Genomic DNA, 20,199 nt, shown 5'->3' on the forward strand with positions numbered 1-20,199 from the left:
TTCTTCACATCAGGTGGCCAAAGTATTGGAGCTTCAGCATCAGTCCTTCCAAAGAATATTCAGGACTGAGTTCCTTTAGGATTGACTGGTTTGATCTTCATGCAGTCTAAGGGACTCTCAAGAGTCTTCTACAGCATTACGAAAACATCAATTCTTTGGTGCTCAGCTTTCTTTATGGTCCAACTCTCACATCTGTGCATGATTACTGGAAAACCATAGCTTTGACTACATGGACCTTTGTTGGCGAAGCGACGACTCTGCCTTTTATCACCCTGTCTAGGCTTGTCACAGCTCTTCTTCCAAGGAGCGAGTGTCTTTCGATTTCATGGCTGCTGTCACCATCTGAAGTGATACTGGAGCTCAGGAAAACAAGTCTGTCGCTGTTTCCATTGTTTCCCCATCTATTTGCCATGAAAGGATGGGACCAGATGCATGATCTTAGTTTTCTGAATGTTGAGTTTTAAGCCAGGCTTTTCCCTCTCCTCTTTCACCTTCATCAAGAGGCTCTTTAGTTCCTCTTCACTTTCTGCCATAAGGGTGGTGTCATCTGCATATCTGAGGTTATTGATATTTCTCCAACAATCTTAATTCCAGCTTGTGCTTCATCCCGTCTGGCATTTCACAAGATGTACTCTGCATAGAAGTTAAATAAGCAGGGTGACAATATACAGCCTTGACGGACTCCTTTCCCAATGTGGAACCCGTCCATTGTTCCATGTCTGGTTCTGTCACTTCTTGCCCTACATACACGCTTCTCCCGAGACGGGTAAGGTGGTCTGGAATTCCCTTCTCTTGAAGAATTTTCTACAGTCTGTTGTGACCCACAGAGTCAAAGGCGTCAGTGTAGTCAGTAAAGCAGATGTTCCAGAGGGTTCTGGAACTCTCTTGCTTTACCTGTGATCCAACGGATGCTGGCAATTTCATCTCTGGTTTCTCTGCCTTTTCTAAATCCAGCTTGAACATCTATAAGTCATCAGTTCACATACTTTTGAAGCCTCGCTTGAAGTATTTTGAACATTACCTTGCTAGTATACGAAATGAGTGCAACTGTGCGGTAGTCTGAACATTCTTTGGCATTGCCTTTCTTTGGGATTGGAATGAAAACTGACCTTTTCCAGTCCTGTGGCCACTGCTCTGTTTTCCAAATTTGCTGGCATATTGAGTGCAGCACTTTCACAGCATCATCTTGTAGGATTTGAAATAGCTCAGCTGCAATTCTATCACCTCCACTAACTTTGTTCACAGTGATGCTTCCTGAGGCCCACTTGACTTCACACTCCAGGATGTCTGGCTCTAGGTGAGTGATCACACCATTGTGGTTATCTGCGTCATTAAGATCTTTTTTGTACAGTTCTTCTGTGTATTCCTGCCGCCTCTTCTTAATATTCTCTGCTTCTGTTAGGTCCATACCATTTCTGTCCTTTATTGTGCCCATCTTTGCATGAAATGTTCCCTTGGTATCTCTCATTTTCTTGAAGAGGTCTCTAGTCTTTCCCATTCTATTGTTTTGTAATAGAAGCAACTCAGGGCATTTCACAGCTTACATCAATCCTTACTTTAAAATTTAAATGTCTAGTAAAAACATGAGTTCAACCGGGTGATCGCATTAGAGATGAAAGAACAGTGTTTTCATAATAAACACAATTTAAGAAAAGATATCTTAGATTTTGGTCTTTCTCATAAAGCTTCCTCTACTCAAAACAAAGAAACCACCGACAACAAAAGACAAGGAAAAGTAGAGAATTACTGGTTAGGGCAGATGATATAAAATTACTGGCCTGGAAAGGCCTTATTTTCTATTCAGATAATGATGCAGTCCCAGGCATCCCAGGGGGACGGTGCCAGCCCGTTCACACTGTGAGCCCACACGCAGAGCAAGCTCCCTCCTTGCAGTGACCAAGAGCTGAGCGGTCCTCCTAACACTGGCTGCAGCCTTGAGCAATCTGGATGCACAGTTCCTGGGCCGGGGCTTCAGGTGAAAGCAGACGGCTCGACCCCTGAGACGTGAAGCGTGTGTTCCCTCGTTACGAGTCAACCCGAGAGCAAACTGTGCCCTGGCCCAGGGTGTCTGGGCTCGGGCAGGAACAGCTGCTGAACTGCGGCTCTGACAGCGCTGGTAAGGGCCTCGCTGCCTGGAAGCAGGGGAGGGAGCACCACGGCATGGAGGGACCCGAGATTCAGGTGGAGGTGGATGTGGGCGGAGGAGCATTCTGATGAGAGCGGAGACCTGATCCAGAGGCCAAGGACAGGAGTCAGTTTTGGGGGACGCAGCCAGTTTTGTGGGATCTCTTGCTCGAGATCATGACCGAGGTCCAGCTTGTCCGGAGCACTCCTGGTCCCGTCCATTTCCTGCTCGTCTCCTGACTCCCTGCATCTTCTCCTCTTTGGGTCCATCTCAGCTTCGAGAACTCAGAGCCCAAAGAGGGGCTGATGACCGTCTAGGCGCAGATGGACACACTGCAGGCCAAGGACACAGGACACTTGACCGTGAGAGCCCCGTGGCCAGGAGCAGAGCAGGGCGGGCTGGGAGCCCCGGGGCCTGGGGACACAGCCGCCATGGAGCAGCCCAGAGCCTGCAGAGCCCAGAACAGCCAGCTGGGTCTGAGCTGGGAGGACGGCATGGTCTGTGTTCACGGAGCAGCGTTGTGAGGTGCTGAGCTTCCCCTCCGTGCTGACATCACCACACTGCCTGCAGGAAGCCTTCCTGATGTGCCTCTGTCCTTCCCTGCTCCCTGCAGCCTCGTCTCCAGACTTCAGCCTCCATCACCTTTCTTTCCAAAACACCTGACCTCCCTTAAAATCTTCTGAAGCTGTTTTCCCTTTCTGAAATCTACAAAGACTTTTTTCCTAAATTTATTCTGAACAAACAACCTTTAATCTTTCACAGACATGCCGGCCCTTTTGGGAGGGCACACTGGGGGGCTGCAGCGGAGTCCAGTGGAGGGGAGGTGGGCAGCGGCCCCACGTCAGGGGTTGCCCTGCCTGGCCCCCACCCTGCTGGGCTGAGTCCTCCCCGTGCTGCCCAGGGAGAAGGACCCTCACCTGCTTGGGGGCGGTCACTCCAGGGTGGCAGCTTGTACGGTGTGGTGGAGCTATGGAACACGCTCACGTCATGGGGCGCCAAGAACTCCACGAACTTGGCGTTGTAGAAGGCGTCCCTCTTACAGTGAAAGATGGAGGCCACTTGGTCAGAGATATACAGGATCTTCCCGGTCACCAGGGACACAGCGGCCACAAACATATCCTGAGACGTGGAGAATGTGACCCTGCTTGAGGCCGGGCAGGAGGGGACTGGACAGGTCACCCCCTGGAATCGGGGTCCCTCCAGAATCGGGCTGAGGCATGGGCAGGGAGCAGGATGAGTGAAGGGTCGGGGAGGCCTCTGGACGCCTCTCCCCAGCCCGGACGACAGTGATAGGACTTCTTCTCTTACGTGTATGGGGTCCCAGTGGGATACTGTTTGAAAAACACGTGGGGTTGCACTGCCGAGCAGAGCCTCAGCTGCGGGAATCCTCTGCAGCCGTCCCCCGCCCCGTCTTTGGGCATGGCGCTGCTGGCAGCTAGCCCGGGTGCCGCGGGAGGTGGCAGGGGCCTCGATCCCTGCCCAAACTCAGGTTCTCCCGGGCCTCGATCCCTGCCCAAACTCAGGTTCTCCCGGGCCTCGATCCCTGCCCAAACTCAGGTTCTCCCGGCCAACTGGCCCTCTGAGCTCGGGGCCGGGGTTCCCCAGGGGTTAAGGGGCTCCCCTGGGGTTAAGCTACAGCAGGGGCGCTGGAGGAGTGACCTGGGAGGGTCAGGAGCCCCTTCCCTCTCCAGGCCAGCACTGCTGTGCTTCTGGGACCTCTGGGTCCCCACCTGCCCTTAAGTCTGTTCTCTTGACTGAGAACTGGGGTGACTCACCCCCCTTCCCAGACCTCAGGGTGGGCCCCACCTATGGGCTACTTGTGTCCCTCCCCCATCACGTGGGGCCTCCCATCAGTGGTGGCTCACTCTCACGCCCTTGATGTGGGGTGGAGTCGCTTGGCTGCGAGGGGTCGGCCTCAGAGAGCAGCACAAGCCAGCACATGGTCGCTGCTCCTGAATCCCTGACTTAAACTGTTTTCTTAAGGAAGGAACCCACTTCCTGAAAGTCCCGGCCCTGCTGCTATGAAGCCAGGGCTCGGCCGGCTCCCCCGGGGAGACTCGGCCAGCGGACACGAGCTTTCTGGGCAAAGACCCGGCTCGGGTCAGGCACTCACCACGTTCTTCATGATGAACTCGGAGGTGATGCCCTCAATCTCGTGCACGGTGTAGGAAGGCACGTGGGTGCTGCAAGGGTGGTTCTCGCTGGACATCAGCAGCTGGTAGTACTCCTCATTAGCTGTGGAGAGACCATGGGGAGGGCTCAGCTCGGTGCCTAACTCATGCCTTTCTCATGAGAAAGTGGGCACAGAACCAGAGAAGTGTGAAGGCTGAACAAACAGAAGTCCAGGTGTTTTTCCCCTGAAAAGTCAGACGGCCTTTGATGACAGAACTTTTAAATCATTCTTAGGAACCTCTCAGGAACATTCCCAGGCTTCTCAGGAACACGACCACACAGTCCACCTGAGCTCGCGTTCCCCCACAGGCCTGTCTTTGTGATGCTATGACACGCTGCTGTTTCCAGGCAGGACACTGGGACAGCCCCCTGTACCCACCCCCTCAGTGGCTGGACGCTCCCATCTGGACAGAGTCGACTCTTAGAAACACACCTGGCATGGAAACAACCCAGGGAACAAACTGTGTACAAAAGAACCGAAGATGCTGGCCACTCATGCTGGGATACCACACAGGGTGACAAGGCCACTCTGCCGAGGGGCCCCGGGCGACCGGCTTCCGCGGCCAAGCCGTCCAGAGGGGCCCCGGGCGACCGGCTTCCGCGGCCAAGCCATCCAGAGGGGCCCCGGGCGACCGGCTTCCGCGGCCAAGCCATCCAGAGGGGCCCTGGGCGACCGGCTTCCACGGCCAAGCCGTCCAGAGGGGCCCCGGGCGACCGGCTTCCGCGGCCAAGCCATCCAGAGGGGCCCCGGGTGACCGGCTTCCGCGGCCAAGCCGTCCAGAGGGGCCCCGGGCGACCGGCTTCCGCGGCCAAGCCGTCCAGAGGGGCCCCCCGGTGCGGTGTCCTGGGCTGGGCTCCTGGGGTGGCTGCAGGCGGAACAGCGCGCTAGCAACGTTGGTGCCTCTTCCCGGTCATGCTTCCCTTACCTGCCCGGAGACAGGGGCACCTGCGGTTACCTGAGACCCAGGGCAGGGGCACCGGCTCGGTGGAAGGCCAGGTCACAGAGCTGCTGAAGGAAGACCAAGCTCTACTGGGAGTTACTCATGGGATGTGGAATTTACTGAAACGCAAGGCATCTGAGCCTTCTGGAGCCTGCAGTGTTTATTTGTGGATTCCCGCACCGCCTCTGTGAAGAGTCCAGCACGCGCTGTCTCAGGTAAAGGCCTCAGCTGACTTTGCTGTGTGCATGCTCAGACGCTTTAGTCATGTCCAGACTCTTTGTGACCCTAAGGACTGTAGCCCACCAGGCTCCTCTGTCCATGGGATTCTCCAGGCAAGAATACTGGAGTGGGTTGCCATGCCCTCCTCCAGGAGGATCTTCCTCCTCCTGGATCTTCCCGACCCAGGGATCCACCCCGCGTCTCCTGCATTGCAAGCGGATTGTTTACCGCTGAGCCACCAGGGAAACCCTTCGATTCTGCTGATGGTTCTGAAAGCTCTTCTGTGTTCTTCCATCTAATGATAAAATCCAAACAGACCCACAGAGGGAAGTGGCATATGGATCATGCAGGCCGTTACTGCCTGGGATGGAAAGGGGCACTGGGCCTACCTGCCCGCCTTCCTGGTGGAAAGACTACCACAGTAGAAACTCACACGTTTAGAAAAATGAGGCAAAACAAAGAAAAATGGGGCGACACGCTCCTCATGTCCCCTCACATGATTTTTTAAAGGCAAGCCCTCAGCCTCAGGCTGGGTTGGGTGTGGGGGCTGCTCACAGACCCAGCCCACATGCACATCAGCACTCTCTGGACACTCCTCTCTGGCCAGGAAGGTGCTGGACACTCCGGAACGTGACGGGACCCCAGCCCAGGGTACAAAAGCTCCATCTTGTATTAATTAGCATGTTTCTCTTATTGGCTGGTTTTCTACCTGCTTTTTTTTTCCTTTCCTCTAAAAGTCACATACAGTAGAAATCTTAAGATGAACTGAGGTTTTCACCCAGCTGCGATTTCATCAGACTTCTATGATTTCCTTCTGCTATTTCAGGACTGAGTTTCAGAAAATCAACCCAGTCTAAGCTCTGATCTGGGGAGATCTGAGACTTACTGCTACAGGTTGGAACAAACACCTACCTTTCACCTGCTTCACGCTCCTCAGGGCGTACTTGAGGGTCGCCAAGGTGCTGGCCTTCCCCTTGGCCTTCCTGTCCGCAGGGAGGTGGACCTTCAGCTCCTTCAGCGTTTTGATGAGCTCTTTGTGGGCGTCGGCTTTGGTGGACTGCTCGCTGCTGTGGAGTTGAAGAAGGACGTGATCACCCTAAGTGCCGCCTTCACTGTGCCTCTGGCCCAACTTCCCCACTGGGGTGCGAGGACGCTGCAGTCTGCGTGTTCTTGGTGGGCACGCAGGATGCAGGGGTGCCCCCGCCAGCTATGAAACCAAAACTGCCTGCAGACATGCCTTGCGTCCCTCGTAGGAAGAGGAACCGTGCTGGGAGAAGCAGTGCTCTAACCAGGTGAATGCTGGAGAGCGTCCTTCCTGCTGGCTCTTCTCTACCAGCAAGGCCCTACCCACCACCTGAACAACCCACCCCACTGCTGAGCTCTGTCTTCCTTCCGGTCTCAGACAGAGAAGGAGTGAATGACGGAGACCCCAGGGGACAGCATGGTGGTGTCCTGGGACAAAGATGTGAACAATGATAAGATAGGAGAGGTGAAGAGACCAAGTGTATAAGGAGGATCTTCAAATCCAAGGATACAGGGATGTGGGCACTTGCAGAGGGAGACAGGCTGTTTAGACAGAGGACCCAGAGAGTGATGGGACTGGGCCTCAGGGGTGAATGCACAGCGTCCCCAGGCCCGAGACTGAGGTCTGAATGTTGCCCCAGTGGTGATGGGAAAGCGTCTGTCAATATGAAATTAAGGACATGTTTGTCACAAACACCTAAATAAAGAGGTCAGGAACATTCCAGGTACGTGTCTGAGATGCAGACAAGGCCTGCCAAGTCAGAGCCGGAGGGGCTGCAGGCCTGCGGCACCGTCAGGGGCTGGGAGCAGCCTGAGGGGCCAGTCGTCTGAAAGGATGAGGCCGGACTCACAGAAGGCACAGCTGCTCAGACTGACGGGCTCCAACAGAAGCTTGAAAACAGTCACATCACCCCCACAACCTCGTCTCGTGACAAACCTTTCTATCCCTCCGAAGGCCCTGAATGGAGGGAGTGCTAACTGGCCTTACCTGCAGCCGCTGGTGGACAGGTGGTGTTCAGACTTCGCCATCATCAGGCCAAAGGTTTCTGGACTAAAAGAACAAAAACAAATCCAAAACTCAGAAGAGCGTGTCTATCCCTGTCCTCCCCATCCACCCAGGGATGACAGGCTGGACCACACCGCAGCAAGTCAATTAGGAAAAACATGAGGTTAAGAGAAAATGAATGGAAAACCTCTGGATACCAGATAAGGAAGTTCTGGGCAATACAAACCCTAGGCTAGAGTAGCAAGTTCATGCTCTGTAAACTACTCAGCATCGTTCAGGGTTACCTGACTCTTCTGCCTCCCGAGATCTTGTCATCTCATCATGCATCTATCACAATCCTACACCCATATCAGCATTATAAGGAAGGACAGACCTTAGGAGAGTTTAGTTGTTAATAAGTTAATAAGACAGAGGATGAGATGGCTGGATGGCATCACTGACTCAATGGACATGAGTTTGAGCAAGCTCCAGGAGTTGACGATGGACAAGGAGGCCTGGCGTGCTGCAGTCCATGGGGTCGCAAAGTGTTGGACACGATTGAGCAATTGAACTGCACTGAACTGAACTGAGTTAATAAGATTTTCAAAACTCTCGAGACACTTGGTCATCACGACTTAAAGACTGCAAAAGCGCTCACGCTACCACGGAACGAGACACTGAGAAAACAAAGGCCGGGCCTCGCCTCAGGGCCTCGGCCGCACCCACCCCTGGAGAGAGCCCGGTGGCCCCACCAGCAGCCCCAGCTCCCGGCCGCTGTCGCCACAGCCGCTGCCCTGCGAGTCCCGCCCCGTCGAGCCGTCCTCACTGGTCTCGTTCCCGCTTGAGCCACCGCTCATGTCCACGTCCTCCTGGAGGCCGGCCTGGCTGGCCCGGGGCTCTGTGGGCTCCTCGGAGGGGTCGCTGGGGCTGGGCGTGTGGTCTGTGCAGCCGTCCATGCTGGCTCCGGGGCAGAGCTGGCAGAGCAGAGACTGTGGTCAGGCGTGCGGGGGCAGGCGGCCTGCCAGGAGGGACGCCCTGTCGGAGCCCTCCTCCAGGTTCGCTGGGGGACGCGGGGTCAGCGGTGTGGCTCCTGTGCCCTGGGCCCCCAGCTACCCTGAACTGGGAGGGCAGCCACAGCCCCGGACACCCCTTTGCTGATGGCCCTCCCGGGGATGGGGGTGTAGCAGGGTTCAGATAGCTCAGCCATCACAAGTTATGGGAGACCCAGAGCAGGCTGCGGGTGGGGAGGCTTCAGGGGGAAATGAAGCTGAGGCAGGGGGTTACTGCGTGGAGAGGGCAGGGCAGTGGGAGCCCTCATGGCGGCGGGGGGCGGGGGCGTCTATATGAGGCCAGCGTGGGGTCCACACTTTGTGGGGTCCATGCAGAGCCACAGACAGGTCGGAAGTAGCAGACTCTGGAAACTTTGTTTATTTGGACAGAAAGTTTCACTTTGGGGCTTTGGGGGGGTAGGTGGGTGGAGGGGGGCTGGAGAGAGAGACTGACCAGTTGTAGGCTGGGGTGAGTAAAGACAGTGAGGACCCAGGGCAGGAGGGCTGCACGGGAAGCCTAGGGACGGGAGACCGAGAGGTCACAGGGCAAAAGCAGGACCCTGGAGGCTGCCTCCCCAGGGTCCCAGCAGGACGCAGACCCTCCTGCGGACCTGTAGAGAGCTGGATGGAGGCCCCGCACGAGCGGATGTGGTCAGGGTTGAGAAAACTGCAAACGATGTGCAGCTCTGGGGTGACCAGGTGTGTGTGTGGGGGGGCTGGGCCTGCTTCTGTCCCCTGGGCCTGGAGGGGCAGGAGGGGCCACCAAAGCAGCAGGACCAGGCAACCTGCAGCCTGGAGGTGGGGGCATAAACCCCGCTCCACTCTCCTCCTGGCCTTGGAGGTCAGGGAGCCAGAAGGTGGGGGGACACAGGCGCGGTTCCCAGAGGCCAGCCTTGGCCCCGAGCAGTGGAAAGAGAGCTGGAAGGCCCAGGCAGTGGACCCCCTCACCCAGAAGGCAGAATGTGCCCCCGCAGCTTTCCCGTGCTCGGGGGCCTGGACCACAGGCCGCAGGGAGAGGACTCTGGCGATGTGGCTCTGTAGACAGGGCGGGGGGCGTGGCACGCGCTGGCTTGGGTAACCCCCGTGGTCGCTGTCCACAGCAAACCAGGATCCCGTTCCAGGGGAAACAGGTGGTGACTTGCCCAGGCCACACACACAGCAAGAGGCAGCGCTGGATTCAGGGTCCCCTCCTCCCCAAGGATGGGGCCCGTGCAGAACCCAACCGCAGCACTCTTTGCAAAACGAAAACAGCAGGTCTGATCAGACCCTGTGTGGTTCCCGAACCAATGAGCAGAAAGGAGCCAACATGCGGCTTTGGAAAAGAAGTGCAATGAAGACAAGAGAAATACAACCTGCGGGGCACAAGGAAACAAGCAAGTTTAGGACAGCACCGGTTCTATATCACAAACAAAATCAAGAAATGATGGATTCAATGAAACAGGTAACAACAGATGAGCTAAAGCTGCAAACTGAGGTGGAAGGGTCACATTAGAACAGAGAATTATAAAGATAAAGTTTAGACTCAGCAGTGGAAAGGATGAGAGTAAGAAACATGTTAAACACGCCCAGGGAAAGGGCTGATATTCAAGTCACATTTTTTTACGTGCAGGTAACAGCTGTTTCTGCAAAAGACACCATAACAATGAGACAGAAACTACAGAGAAAGACACACACAGAAGGAAACCATCCTGAAGACAGATCTGTAGGTGCCTGACTCCTTGAGCACCCAGCAACATCACGTGAGAAGGGTCGAAGCCCAGCTGTGTCCTGATGAAATGATGTTTTCAAGGAAAACGAAAATTCTACCCATGGGAAAAGCAAACAGTTTCCCTGTGAAGGACGCTAAGTCACGCTACTCTTGGACGTCTCTGCTGTGATATCAGATCTTCAGAAGAGAAAGTGTACATGCCGAAAGGAGACAGCCAGGGCCACAGAGGAAGGCTGTTAGAGCATCTCACTGTGGTGTTAGACAGCTGCTGTTTACTGGTCCCGAATCACGAGAACCTCAAACGCCAGCTCTCTGCTGCGAAAGTCAGGAACAAACAAGCACATCTACCACTCGGTCTTCAACATTCAGGGAAGTTCTAGCTAACGTGATAGAGAATGAAAGGTGCTAATGTCTGGGAAGAGAGAGACGGAAGACTAAGAACAGCTGTTTCCACACAGAGAAGCACCAGGTAAGAGCTATTGACCTGGGAAGATGCTCCACCTAGTTAAGACACGAGGAAACATGCAAAGAAAGGATGAGGCTTCCAAAGGGGAGTAGACCGGCAGCATCCTGGGCTGGCCAACAGGAGGGCTCCTGTGTTGGACCAACAGAGTCTTCCTGGAGCGGGGGCTCTGAGCACCTCCAGCCACGCTTACAGCCTGGCCCCTCCTCACCCCTGGGAAGCTGCTCCGTCCACACAGAGACGTGTGAGTGTGGGGTATGTAGGAAGAAAGACCCGGAAAGGACCACCAGCAAGGAAGCCACTGGCATCGTGTCCACCCGGCCCACCTGGCTGGGCCCAGCCCCAGCTGGCCCTACTGCGGTCCACGCGGGCCAGCTGAGCTCCTCTCTGCCTGGGGCACAGAGCATGGCTCTGCTCTGCACGGGGGTCGCCAGCGCGGCGGGGCCCGGGACCTCCCTGCAGCCGACCCCCAGGCCCAGGCTGGGCTCCGACCTCGGGGGCCTGCCGTCTGCTGCAGCACCCAGCCGGCAGCTGGCCCGGAGGCCCGCACCAGCAGCTCCGCCTTCTCCCGGCCCCGTGGGCTCGGTGTCCCCTGTCTGGCCTTTCTCCCCGGGGTCACCAAGATGGCCAGGTCGTGGGAGCTTCAAGTCCCTCCCAGCTGCAGCCCAGGGCCTGGCGCACAGTGTGAGGGCACAAGCCCCAGGACGTTTACGCTGAGGGGAGACTGTGCACTCAGTAAAAAGACGGAAGCCAGGCGCACTGCTGCGGGAAGACCCCAGGGCACAAACGGAAGGCCACAGAACAACAGGAGCCGCCGTAGGGAGGACAGCTGGCGCTCTGCGGGGCTGATCTCAGCCGTCTCTACCTACAGTGCTGGGGCCTTGAGCGCAGAGAACGGGACCGCCTTCTCGCCCTCGTGGAGCTCACCTTCTAGTGCGGAAAACAGACCGTCAGTGAGGGAACGGCGTGCAGGGCAGATGAGGGAAGCTGAGACAGAAGCAGAGCAGGGCTCCAGGGGCGGGAGCGGCTGGGTGCGAATCAGGAAGGGGGCCAGGGAAGGCCCACATACAGGTGACGCGCGGCCTTGCACTCGCGCCCCCGGGTCGTGCTCACTCAGAGCCCTGTGGCTGCACTCCCCAAGCCTGCAGGCCTCGCTCCTGCCTGGCCACTGCGGGGCCCACACCCGAGAAGTCTCTGCCGGACACGTGTGACCTTGGATGAAGCACCAAGGTCACCACGGGGTGGGCCCCAGCTTCCCCCGCTGCTGCAGCCAAAGGGCTGGGTGAGGCAGCTGGATCCAAGGGGGCATGCGCCCCCTGGGTGAGCTGGGACCACGGCCCCCCAGGGCGGTGCTGCCTCTCCATCCCTCCCTTGAACAGACTGTCCTTTTCTCTGCAGCCTTCCTTCATCTTTTTTTGGATAGTTTTTTCAATGAGACTCCAAGGGGCTGAGTGGCCAGCTGGATGTTTGTGAAGCAGGGTGTCGTGTGTGCGTGTGTGTGTGCGCGTGTGTGCGTGTGCATGCACATGCGTGTGTGTCTCTGTGTCACAGTCGTCTCTTCTGCACTCCCCACTCCCTCACCTCAGCTGCCCTGGGATTACACCTCCCAGTACAGGACCAGCATTTAAGCCTTAGCCTGCACGCTCCTTTTAAGAGAACCCAAACCAAGACAGACTGAAGAGACTGAGAGGATGGGCCAGGGGGGCGGCAAGTGCAAAGGTCCTGAGGCCGGCGGGTCTGAGGAGGACAGATGCGTCTGGGGCAGAGGGCCGGGTGGAAGGCAGGCGGCTGACGTGCGGTCAGAGCCAGGCCGTGGCTGCTTTCTGCGTGAGATGGAAAGTGCTGTAGGGGTCTGTGCAACAAGGTCTGAGTCACGTGTCAGCAGGGTTACAGGGCAGAGCAAGGTGGGAGCTGGGACACCTGTTAGGGGCTTCTCCGTGCTTTGCTTGCTTCCCAGGGTTCCCTGGACACTACTTGTCTCCCCCACAGCCCCCAGATAAGAAGCGGGGCGGGGCCTTTCTGCTGAATCAATTCTGAAGGGGACGGGGCAGCAGTGGAGGGCTAAGTGAGCAGACCCTGGACAGTGGGACCTCTGGCAGGTTCCTCCACTTCCTGACCTCGGTCCTGAGCAAGTTCCCGCACGTCCTGGGGCCCTGCTTCCCCGTCTGTAAGGTGGGCCACAGCAGCACCCACCACCCACTGGCTGCTTAGAGGCTTGAAGGACAGCGGTTCCGTGTATGGAACGCAGCAAGCCTCCAGCAAGGGCTGGCTTTTACGGTCCCTAGGGGCTTCCCTGGTGGCTCAGACGGTAAAGAGTCCGCCTGAAATGCAGGAGACAGGGGTTTGATCCCTGGGTTGGGAAGATCCCCTGGAGGAGGGCAAGGAAACACACTCCAGTATTCTTCCCCAGAGAATCCCATGGACAGAGGAGCCTGGAGGGCTACAGTCCGTGGGGTTGCGAAGAGTCAGACACAACTGAGCGACTAAGCACAGCATAGCACAGCCAATCACTAGAGGAAAAGAGACAGGGTAAGAGAAAAACAATTTTTTTTTTTAAAAAGGAGATAGCTCGTTGTCAAGAGTGCTGTCTCTGGCTGCCCTGTGGAGGAGGCTTGGCACACGGTGCTTCCACACACCCAGGGCTTGTCACCCAGCTCCTCGGAGAAGACCTGGTTTTCACGGGTCCCAGCCCCTGAGAGCGTAGGGCAAGCATGGCAATAACGGGAGACAACAGACCAACCGTCTGAGCCTCATTATTCCAGAAAAAGCACCGCTCAGCACCGAAGGCTCTGACTGACTGACCTCATTTTGCCAAGTTGGCAAAACCAACGTGCCTGTCAAAGCAGACTTTGCCTCCTGCCTTCCACAAGCGTCCACTGAGCGCCCGCCCTCGCCAGCGTGCCAGGGCTCCGTGGAAGCCCCAGGAAGCCTGTGTTTCCACCCGGGCAGAGTGGGGAGGGGGTGGGGCGTTCCTCATGAGCCCAGGGGCCCGGGGCAGAAAGGGACCGCCTGGCTGCAGAGGGGCTAAGGGGAAGGCAGGTGGGTGCCTGCTGCTAGAGACCTGCCACGGCCACTTCTGAGACGTCCACATGTGGGAGCTGCTCTGGGGAACAGCCAGACGGAAGGAAAGTTGCTGCGCTCACGCCCTTGACCCGGGCCCCTGGCCACATCTTCAGTAGCCGGGGCTGCTCGGCCGGGACAGAGGAACACTTAGAAAGTGCCGTCCACGGTGAGATCACCGTCTGGGCTGGCTTTGCGGCACTCGGGACTGGGAAGAAGCTGGCAGGGAGGTGGAAGAGAGCAGAAACCTGCCGACGCTGGATGGGGCCTTCGTTCCCCGTCCTCTCTGCTTGCACACACACTCACAGCTTCCACAATAAACAGTAGAAAGAAACGGGGAACGAAAACATAGCCTGAGCCCCAGCGCCGCCAGGACGGTAAACGCTTCCTGCGCGCACCACCCCTGGTCTGAGGGGGACGTGCCCTTCTCTGTGGAAAGCAGAGACCAGAAATCAGGGCAGGCTCAATTACCGAAGACCAGCTGAAATGGAAGATGAGACACCTGCCGATGGTGACACCTTGCTGTGTGTCCACAAATTGAGCCCCCAGCCCCAGAGGCAGACGCTGCTGGCCCCCAGGGGCCCCTGGTGGTCCCCATCCCCACCCCTGCTCCCTACTTCCACCCCAGGTCCCCACGAGCCTGAGATCTCACAGCCTGGTTCATTCCCCCTGTTTCTGAACTTTACATAACAGGGACCTCACAGCCTGTACTTTGTTTCTGCAAGCCCTCGTATTTTACAGCCCCAAATATTATAACCCGGTTGCTACTTCCTGGCAGGAGCCAATTCCCTGAGGCCAGGCTGCTGTAATCTGGAGAAAATGTTTGTCCTGCTGAATAAACACTGGCACTCTCCATGGAAACCGCTGGTAACCAAGGAAAATGTGACTGCAGCCATCCAAATATGGAAGAGAAGGTGGCTGGGGAGAGGCATGTTCCCCTCCCTAAGACCCCTCAGGCACTCTTAGCTCCACCACCTTTAAGAAGCACAAGATTTAAAATAACAACGCAAAGGCCTCTTTTGCTTTTTTTGCTTAAGGCTAGCTTCAGTGTCTGGGTGCCCGGGACCAGCCCAGCTGTTCCAATTCTTCTCAGGAAGGGGGCGAGGACTCTCAAGGCCTTCAGGGGCTGGGGAGACCCAGCACTCGGCCCGGAGCCCCCTCCATCTTTGGAACTGCCCGCCTCTGATAACACAGTGGCCTTGGCCCTGTCCGTGACCTGCACCGCTCGCCTGTTCACTGACTGCTTCTGCTCCGCTCTAGACTTGGAAATACAGTAACCAGCTTGTTGCAGAGGTGCCTATGGAGAGCTCAGAGGTCGGGGCCGGGCCCCCTCCGGGGTTCTCCGTGGCTGGCAGGCGCCACCTTCCGCAGGGCGCGGAGCATCTGCAGAGCTGTTGGCAGGGTGCGTTTCTAGTCAGTTTTGCCGAATGCGGTAGTTCTCAGTGGCTCGCTTTCTCTGGACAGAATGCTGAGCGGTCCCGCCAGAGACTCAGGGACCTGCCAGAGCCTGAGATTTGTTGAGGCCCCGTGAGGTTATTACATCATCATTTAAAAACAGAGGCGTGCCCACCAGTTATTTTTCTGAAAGTTCAGTGTGGGTGAGAAATAGTGCAAATGAGAGGAACTTTCCCTGCTCCCTTCTAAGTCTCACAGACGAACACCACGTGCCCTCAGGTGGGTCATGAGCCCTGTCTCCTGTCTCCCGTGGGAATCGTCTGCAGAGGAACAGAATCCGAAAGGCTAGGGATGAGGGACTGATGTATATACGCCGCTCTGTACAGCTGTCTCTAGATCACTAAAGAGAACCTACTGTACAGCAGAGGGAAAGCCACCAAAATGTTCTGTGGTGACCAAGAGGGGACGGAGGTCTCAGAAAGAGGGGATATGTGTATATGTAGAGTCAGACACGACTCAATGAGTACACAACAACAACAGCTGATCCACTTTGCTGTAGGGCAGAAATGAACACACTGCCAAGCAACTATACTCCAATAAGAACGGAAAAAACAAAAAAAGCTAGAGATGGAAACAGACCTCAGAGATCACCTACCCTGAGCCCAGCCTCACAGACGAGCCCTTGAGGCAGGGGTGTGGCGGGCGCTGGGTCACCAAGCAGCAGCCCAGGGCCGGGCAGGCAACAGCCCCCCGCTCCCCCCAGCGCCCAGCCCCCGCTGCAAGCCCGGCTGCGTCCGCTCTGAGCCAGCGTGAATCACAGCGAGACGACAGCGACAGGTAACTGCCAACACCCACGGCACCATCCCTGTTGGCATATCACGTTGCTTCCACTGAAGAAACAGGAGTCCCTTTCCTCATTTTACTCAGATGCCTTACAAAAAGTGATTGTCGTTTAGTCGCTGAGTCGTGGCGGACTCTTTTGCCACCTGATGGACTGTAGCCTTCCAGGCTCCTTTGTCCGTGGGATTTCCCAGCAAGAAAACTGGAGGGGGTTGCTTTTTCCTTCTCCAGGGGATCTTCCCGACCCACTAATCACTTTTTGTGAGGAAAAAAAAAATCACTTTCTTCGTAACAAAAAGTGATTAGCCTTGAATTTAAAACTCAGTTTCAAAGGAAAGCCTTCAGGTAGAGCTTTTCCCTCCTTAGCCACACCAGCCCAGGACCACAAACCCCAGCTGGGGGAGGGGCTGGGTGACTCCCGTTTGCAGCAAGACAGGAGGTCAGTGGCCCTGCTGTATTGGATGTGGGTGATGAGAGGTATTCATGGAGGGGCTTCTGCCATGGAGCTGGGGTTCTTAATGTTTGGGGGACCTGAGGGCCCTCGCCCTCCAAATTCCAGCTCACTCAAGATTCGGCAACACCCAATCCCAGGCCTTCGAAGAACTTCTGAAGTTCATCCTGATCCAGATAAAGACCCTCAGGATGATGGAAAGACCCTGCAGGCACCCTGAGCCTGGACTTGGCCCTGCCATGCTTTGCGCCTGCCAGCAGACAGCTGGGCCTCAGTTTCCTCATCTGTCAAGCTAAGGGGTTACCCTGGATGATTTCCAGGGTACCTTCTGGCTCTGTTTTTCTGTGAGTATGAATCAGCTTTCCCAACTGGTTTCTTCTGTGTAGGTTACAGAAGCCCTGGCAACCGAGTTGTCATCCCTTACCCTGGCCTTCCTGGAGGGGTAAGCAGGCCCCACCCCACCCCCACCCACACACACTGGTTCCTGTCCAGGACTTGCCAGCCAAAGTCCAGCCCAGAAGGATAATGTGATGGCTGTATCACAAAGCAGGACCCTCCCCCTTCTTCTACCGACCCAGGACAGGGAATAAACACACATAGTGCAGGGTGGGTAAAGCGGATGAGCATCTGTGCTCAGGTCCAGCATCCGTCTTGTCCTTCTGCTCACCCATTCGAGGGGACACATGGGCTGTCCAGCTAGGGCTCCTAGACCAGTGGCCACCAGTGGCCTTTCCTGAGCTGGAGACTTGGCTCTGTGTCCGCAAGAGCAGGAAGCCAGCTCCCCAATGGGCCTTCCATCTTCCCAGAGGCCGTGGCACTGACCCTTGGTCGCCTGGCCTTCCTCAGCCTTCCCCCCTTGGGGGATGGGGGAAAGAAGGGGAGAAGAGGAAGGGCTCCTAAAAGAAAATCGTCTAAGAAGGACAGCTCGCTGTACAGCCCCTCAGTAGCTCTGTGACCTCAGACATGGGCCTGACCTCTTTGGATCTCAGTTTCTTGATCTGCCGAATGGGAATAACGCCCCCCACCCCCCCCAACCTCCCGCGCCGGCCGGTTTCAGGATGAGTGAAATAGCCCAGCAGACCCTCCGATTGCATCTCTGTGGACTAGAGGATCCTCTGCCGTCGCCCGGAGCCGGCCCGCGGAGACCCCAGGCCACCACCCGCCCCCCGAGGCAGGGGCCAGGGCTGTCCCGCCGGCGGTTACGTAACCAGTGAGCTAGGCGGCCAGAAGCCTGTCTGCGCCCAGGCCGGCCCGCCACGCCCGCTGCGTCGCGCGCACTCACCGGAGCCGCGTCCTAACCAGTCCGCTGGACGATCCGCGCGCGGCCCGCCGACCCCGCCGCCGCTACGGCCGAAAGCAGCGCGTATCCTGCAGGGCCTCTCGCTGCCGCCGCCGCCGCCGCGGACTCGCCGCTGTCACATAGTGGAAAACGTGACCGCTCTCCGCGCCCGCCCCCAGCGCCCGCCATTGGCCGCGGTGCCGCCTCATCTGCATACTGGGGGGGCGGGGCCTGGGAGCGCTGTGCGTCCATTGGCCGCAGCGTCCGTCGCTCTCTTTACATAAGACGCACATGGAACTCCATGTTCCCCGATTCGGTTCCTCAATGAAGACGCGGCGGGCCCGTGGCCCCCCCGCCTCGTCCTCTGGAGTGGTCCCTTCCACTTCCGGCCTCGGCGCCTTCCATTCAAGACGAAGGGCATCCACGGGCCCGGGGAGCTCGGAGTGGCGCGTACCACTGCGGGGCGAGGGGCGGCCTGGGCGCGGGTCGGGGAGGGGCTTCAGGGCACCCCTGCCAGGCCCTCCCCGGGAGCCGAATCCTCGCTGAAGCCCACCCCCAGAGACCGTCACCTCGAGCCACGGCCAGAGACGTCCCCCCACCCCCCGCAAACCTCTTCATTCACTCCCTTTCATTCATTTACTCCGTATCCATTCATACCTAGCTGCAGACTGGGCGGCTCTGCTGGAGCTTCGGGTGCACGCCCACCCAGGCAAGCGAGGTCGATTCTAGCCCAGATCTGTCAGGACAGATGGCCTTTTCTTACTTTTCAGATTATGCGTCGCAAGTTTTTGGTTCAGCAAATAGGGTCCTTGTTACTAAGGGGATGTACAAAAAAGAAATAAATGATGTTGTCCCTGCCCCCAAATCGCGTCATTCGGGAGAAAGGACCATCTCGTGAAAAGGGAACTTAATTAAATACTGAACTGGGAGGTGTGGATCAGAAATTAACCGGGGCAAGAGTTATGCGCAGAGGTTCCGTGGAGGAGGCAGCACTTGAAGAGTGGCGTTTGGAAAAGGAGGGTTTCCCGAAGGCAGACGCCACAAAGACATGAGCCCGGTATAGCAGGCTCTGGGAAGAGAGCTCTGTACTCTGAGCACCTTGGCTGCGGCCATTTGCTCTTCAGTAAGCGCTGTTTGGGGCTTGTGAAGAAGCCCCCAGCCTTCTGTCTATAAAGTGTCAGGAGAGTGACTTACCCGGTGATCCGGTGGTTAGGACTCCTGGCTTCCAATGCATGGGGCTCAAGTTCTATGCCTGGTCAGGGACTCAGATCCCACAGGCTTTATGGCACAGCCAAAAAAAAAAAAAAAATTTAAGTGTCAGGAGAGTAGAACTTCCTCTCAGACAAGGTAGAGGGCCAAGGCTTTCTGGTGGGACCTGAAACACAGGCAGGCTCTAAGGCAGCTCAGCTGCACCCTGCTCTAAAATTGCAGGGTCCGACGTGGGAAGCAAGGTTGGTTGGGCTTGGAAGGGCAGAGGGGGCCTGTGGCATCTCCCTCCACGTGTACATTCTTCTTCCTGGGCGAAGGAAGGAAGAGTCATGATCTGGTGGCCTGAAGCAGACTAAACTGCTAGTTCCGGAAGCCAAACGCACCTTGAGGATTTCCCCTGCCCTCGGCAAAGTGTGTGTGCAACTTCCTCGGACACAGGTGCAAAGCTGGGCAACGCCAAGCTGATCAGGACAGTCCTTCCCACATAAGTCCTGGCAGGCCAGCTGCGTGCTGCACACTCCTTGCTGAGAACGGCCCCTCCCGTTCATCTGATATTGTCGCCTTGACTATGACTCCCTGCCCTCTCCTGAATAAACCTACACAAATGCCAAGCAAATCCAGGCCCAGCTGCACCTTGCACACACCCAGAGCCTTTTGTGTCTTCACCCACATTGACGTCAAGGATAAGCTCCTTTGTTCTGGAAGTGAGAGAAAACAGGCAGCTCATTCACATCACACAGAGATTCTCCTCCTGCTCAACTTCTCTTTGGTCTTGCTCCATATCCAGGCTTCAGCCTAATGTCATTTCCTATCTAAATTTAGCCTTTTCTATTTCCACCCATCAGTTCAGTGGCTCAGTCGTGTCCAAGTCTTTGATACCCCACGGACTGCAGCAAACCAGGCTTCCCTGTCCATCACCAGCTCCTGGAGCTTGCTCAAACTCATGTCCATTGAGTCAGTGATGCCATCCAACCACCTCATCCTCTGTTGTCCCTTTCTCCTCTTGCCTTCAATCTTTCCCAGCATCAGGGTCTTTTCAAAAATGAGTCAGTTCTTCACTTCAGGTGCCCAAAGTATTGGAGTTTCAGCATCAGTCCTTCCAATGAATATTCAAACTGATTTCCTTTAGGATGGACTGGTTGGATCTCCTTGCAGTCCAAGGGACTCTCAAGAGTCTTCTCCAACACCACATTTCAAAAGCATCAATTTTTTGGCACTCAGCTTTCTTCACAGTCCAACTGTCACATATGACTACTGGAAAAACCATTAGCTTTGACTAG

General features: G+C 56.6%; 1 protein-coding gene across 2 annotated transcripts in view; it reads right to left on the bottom strand.

Moving 5' to 3' along the window:
* PER2 (period circadian regulator 2) overlaps positions 1-17,891 on the bottom strand; it is a 42,560-nt gene extending 24,669 nt beyond the window's left edge. Inside the window, exons 1-6 of one of the 2 annotated variants that reach the window (XM_006066770.4) lie at positions 17,714-17,891; positions 8,192-8,439; positions 7,469-7,531; positions 6,370-6,524; positions 4,239-4,360; positions 3,043-3,244 (exon numbers count right to left, since the gene is read on the bottom strand). In XM_006066770.4, the coding sequence (XP_006066832.4) occupies positions 3,043-3,244; positions 4,239-4,360; positions 6,370-6,524; positions 7,469-7,531; positions 8,192-8,421 (772 nt within the window). In that variant the 5' untranslated portion in view covers positions 8,422-8,439; positions 17,714-17,891. The remainder of the gene's footprint in view (positions 1-3,042; positions 3,245-4,238; positions 4,361-6,369; positions 6,525-7,468; positions 7,532-8,191; positions 8,440-17,713) is intronic. The other variant, XM_044945365.2, reaches the window with a different exon arrangement.
* Between the last annotated feature and the right edge of the window lie 2,308 nt (positions 17,892-20,199).

Source organism: Bubalus bubalis, chromosome 6 (assembly GCF_019923935.1).
Source record: "Bubalus bubalis isolate 160015118507 breed Murrah chromosome 6, NDDB_SH_1, whole genome shotgun sequence".
Taxonomy (NCBI): Eukaryota; Metazoa; Chordata; class Mammalia; order Artiodactyla; family Bovidae; genus Bubalus; species Bubalus bubalis.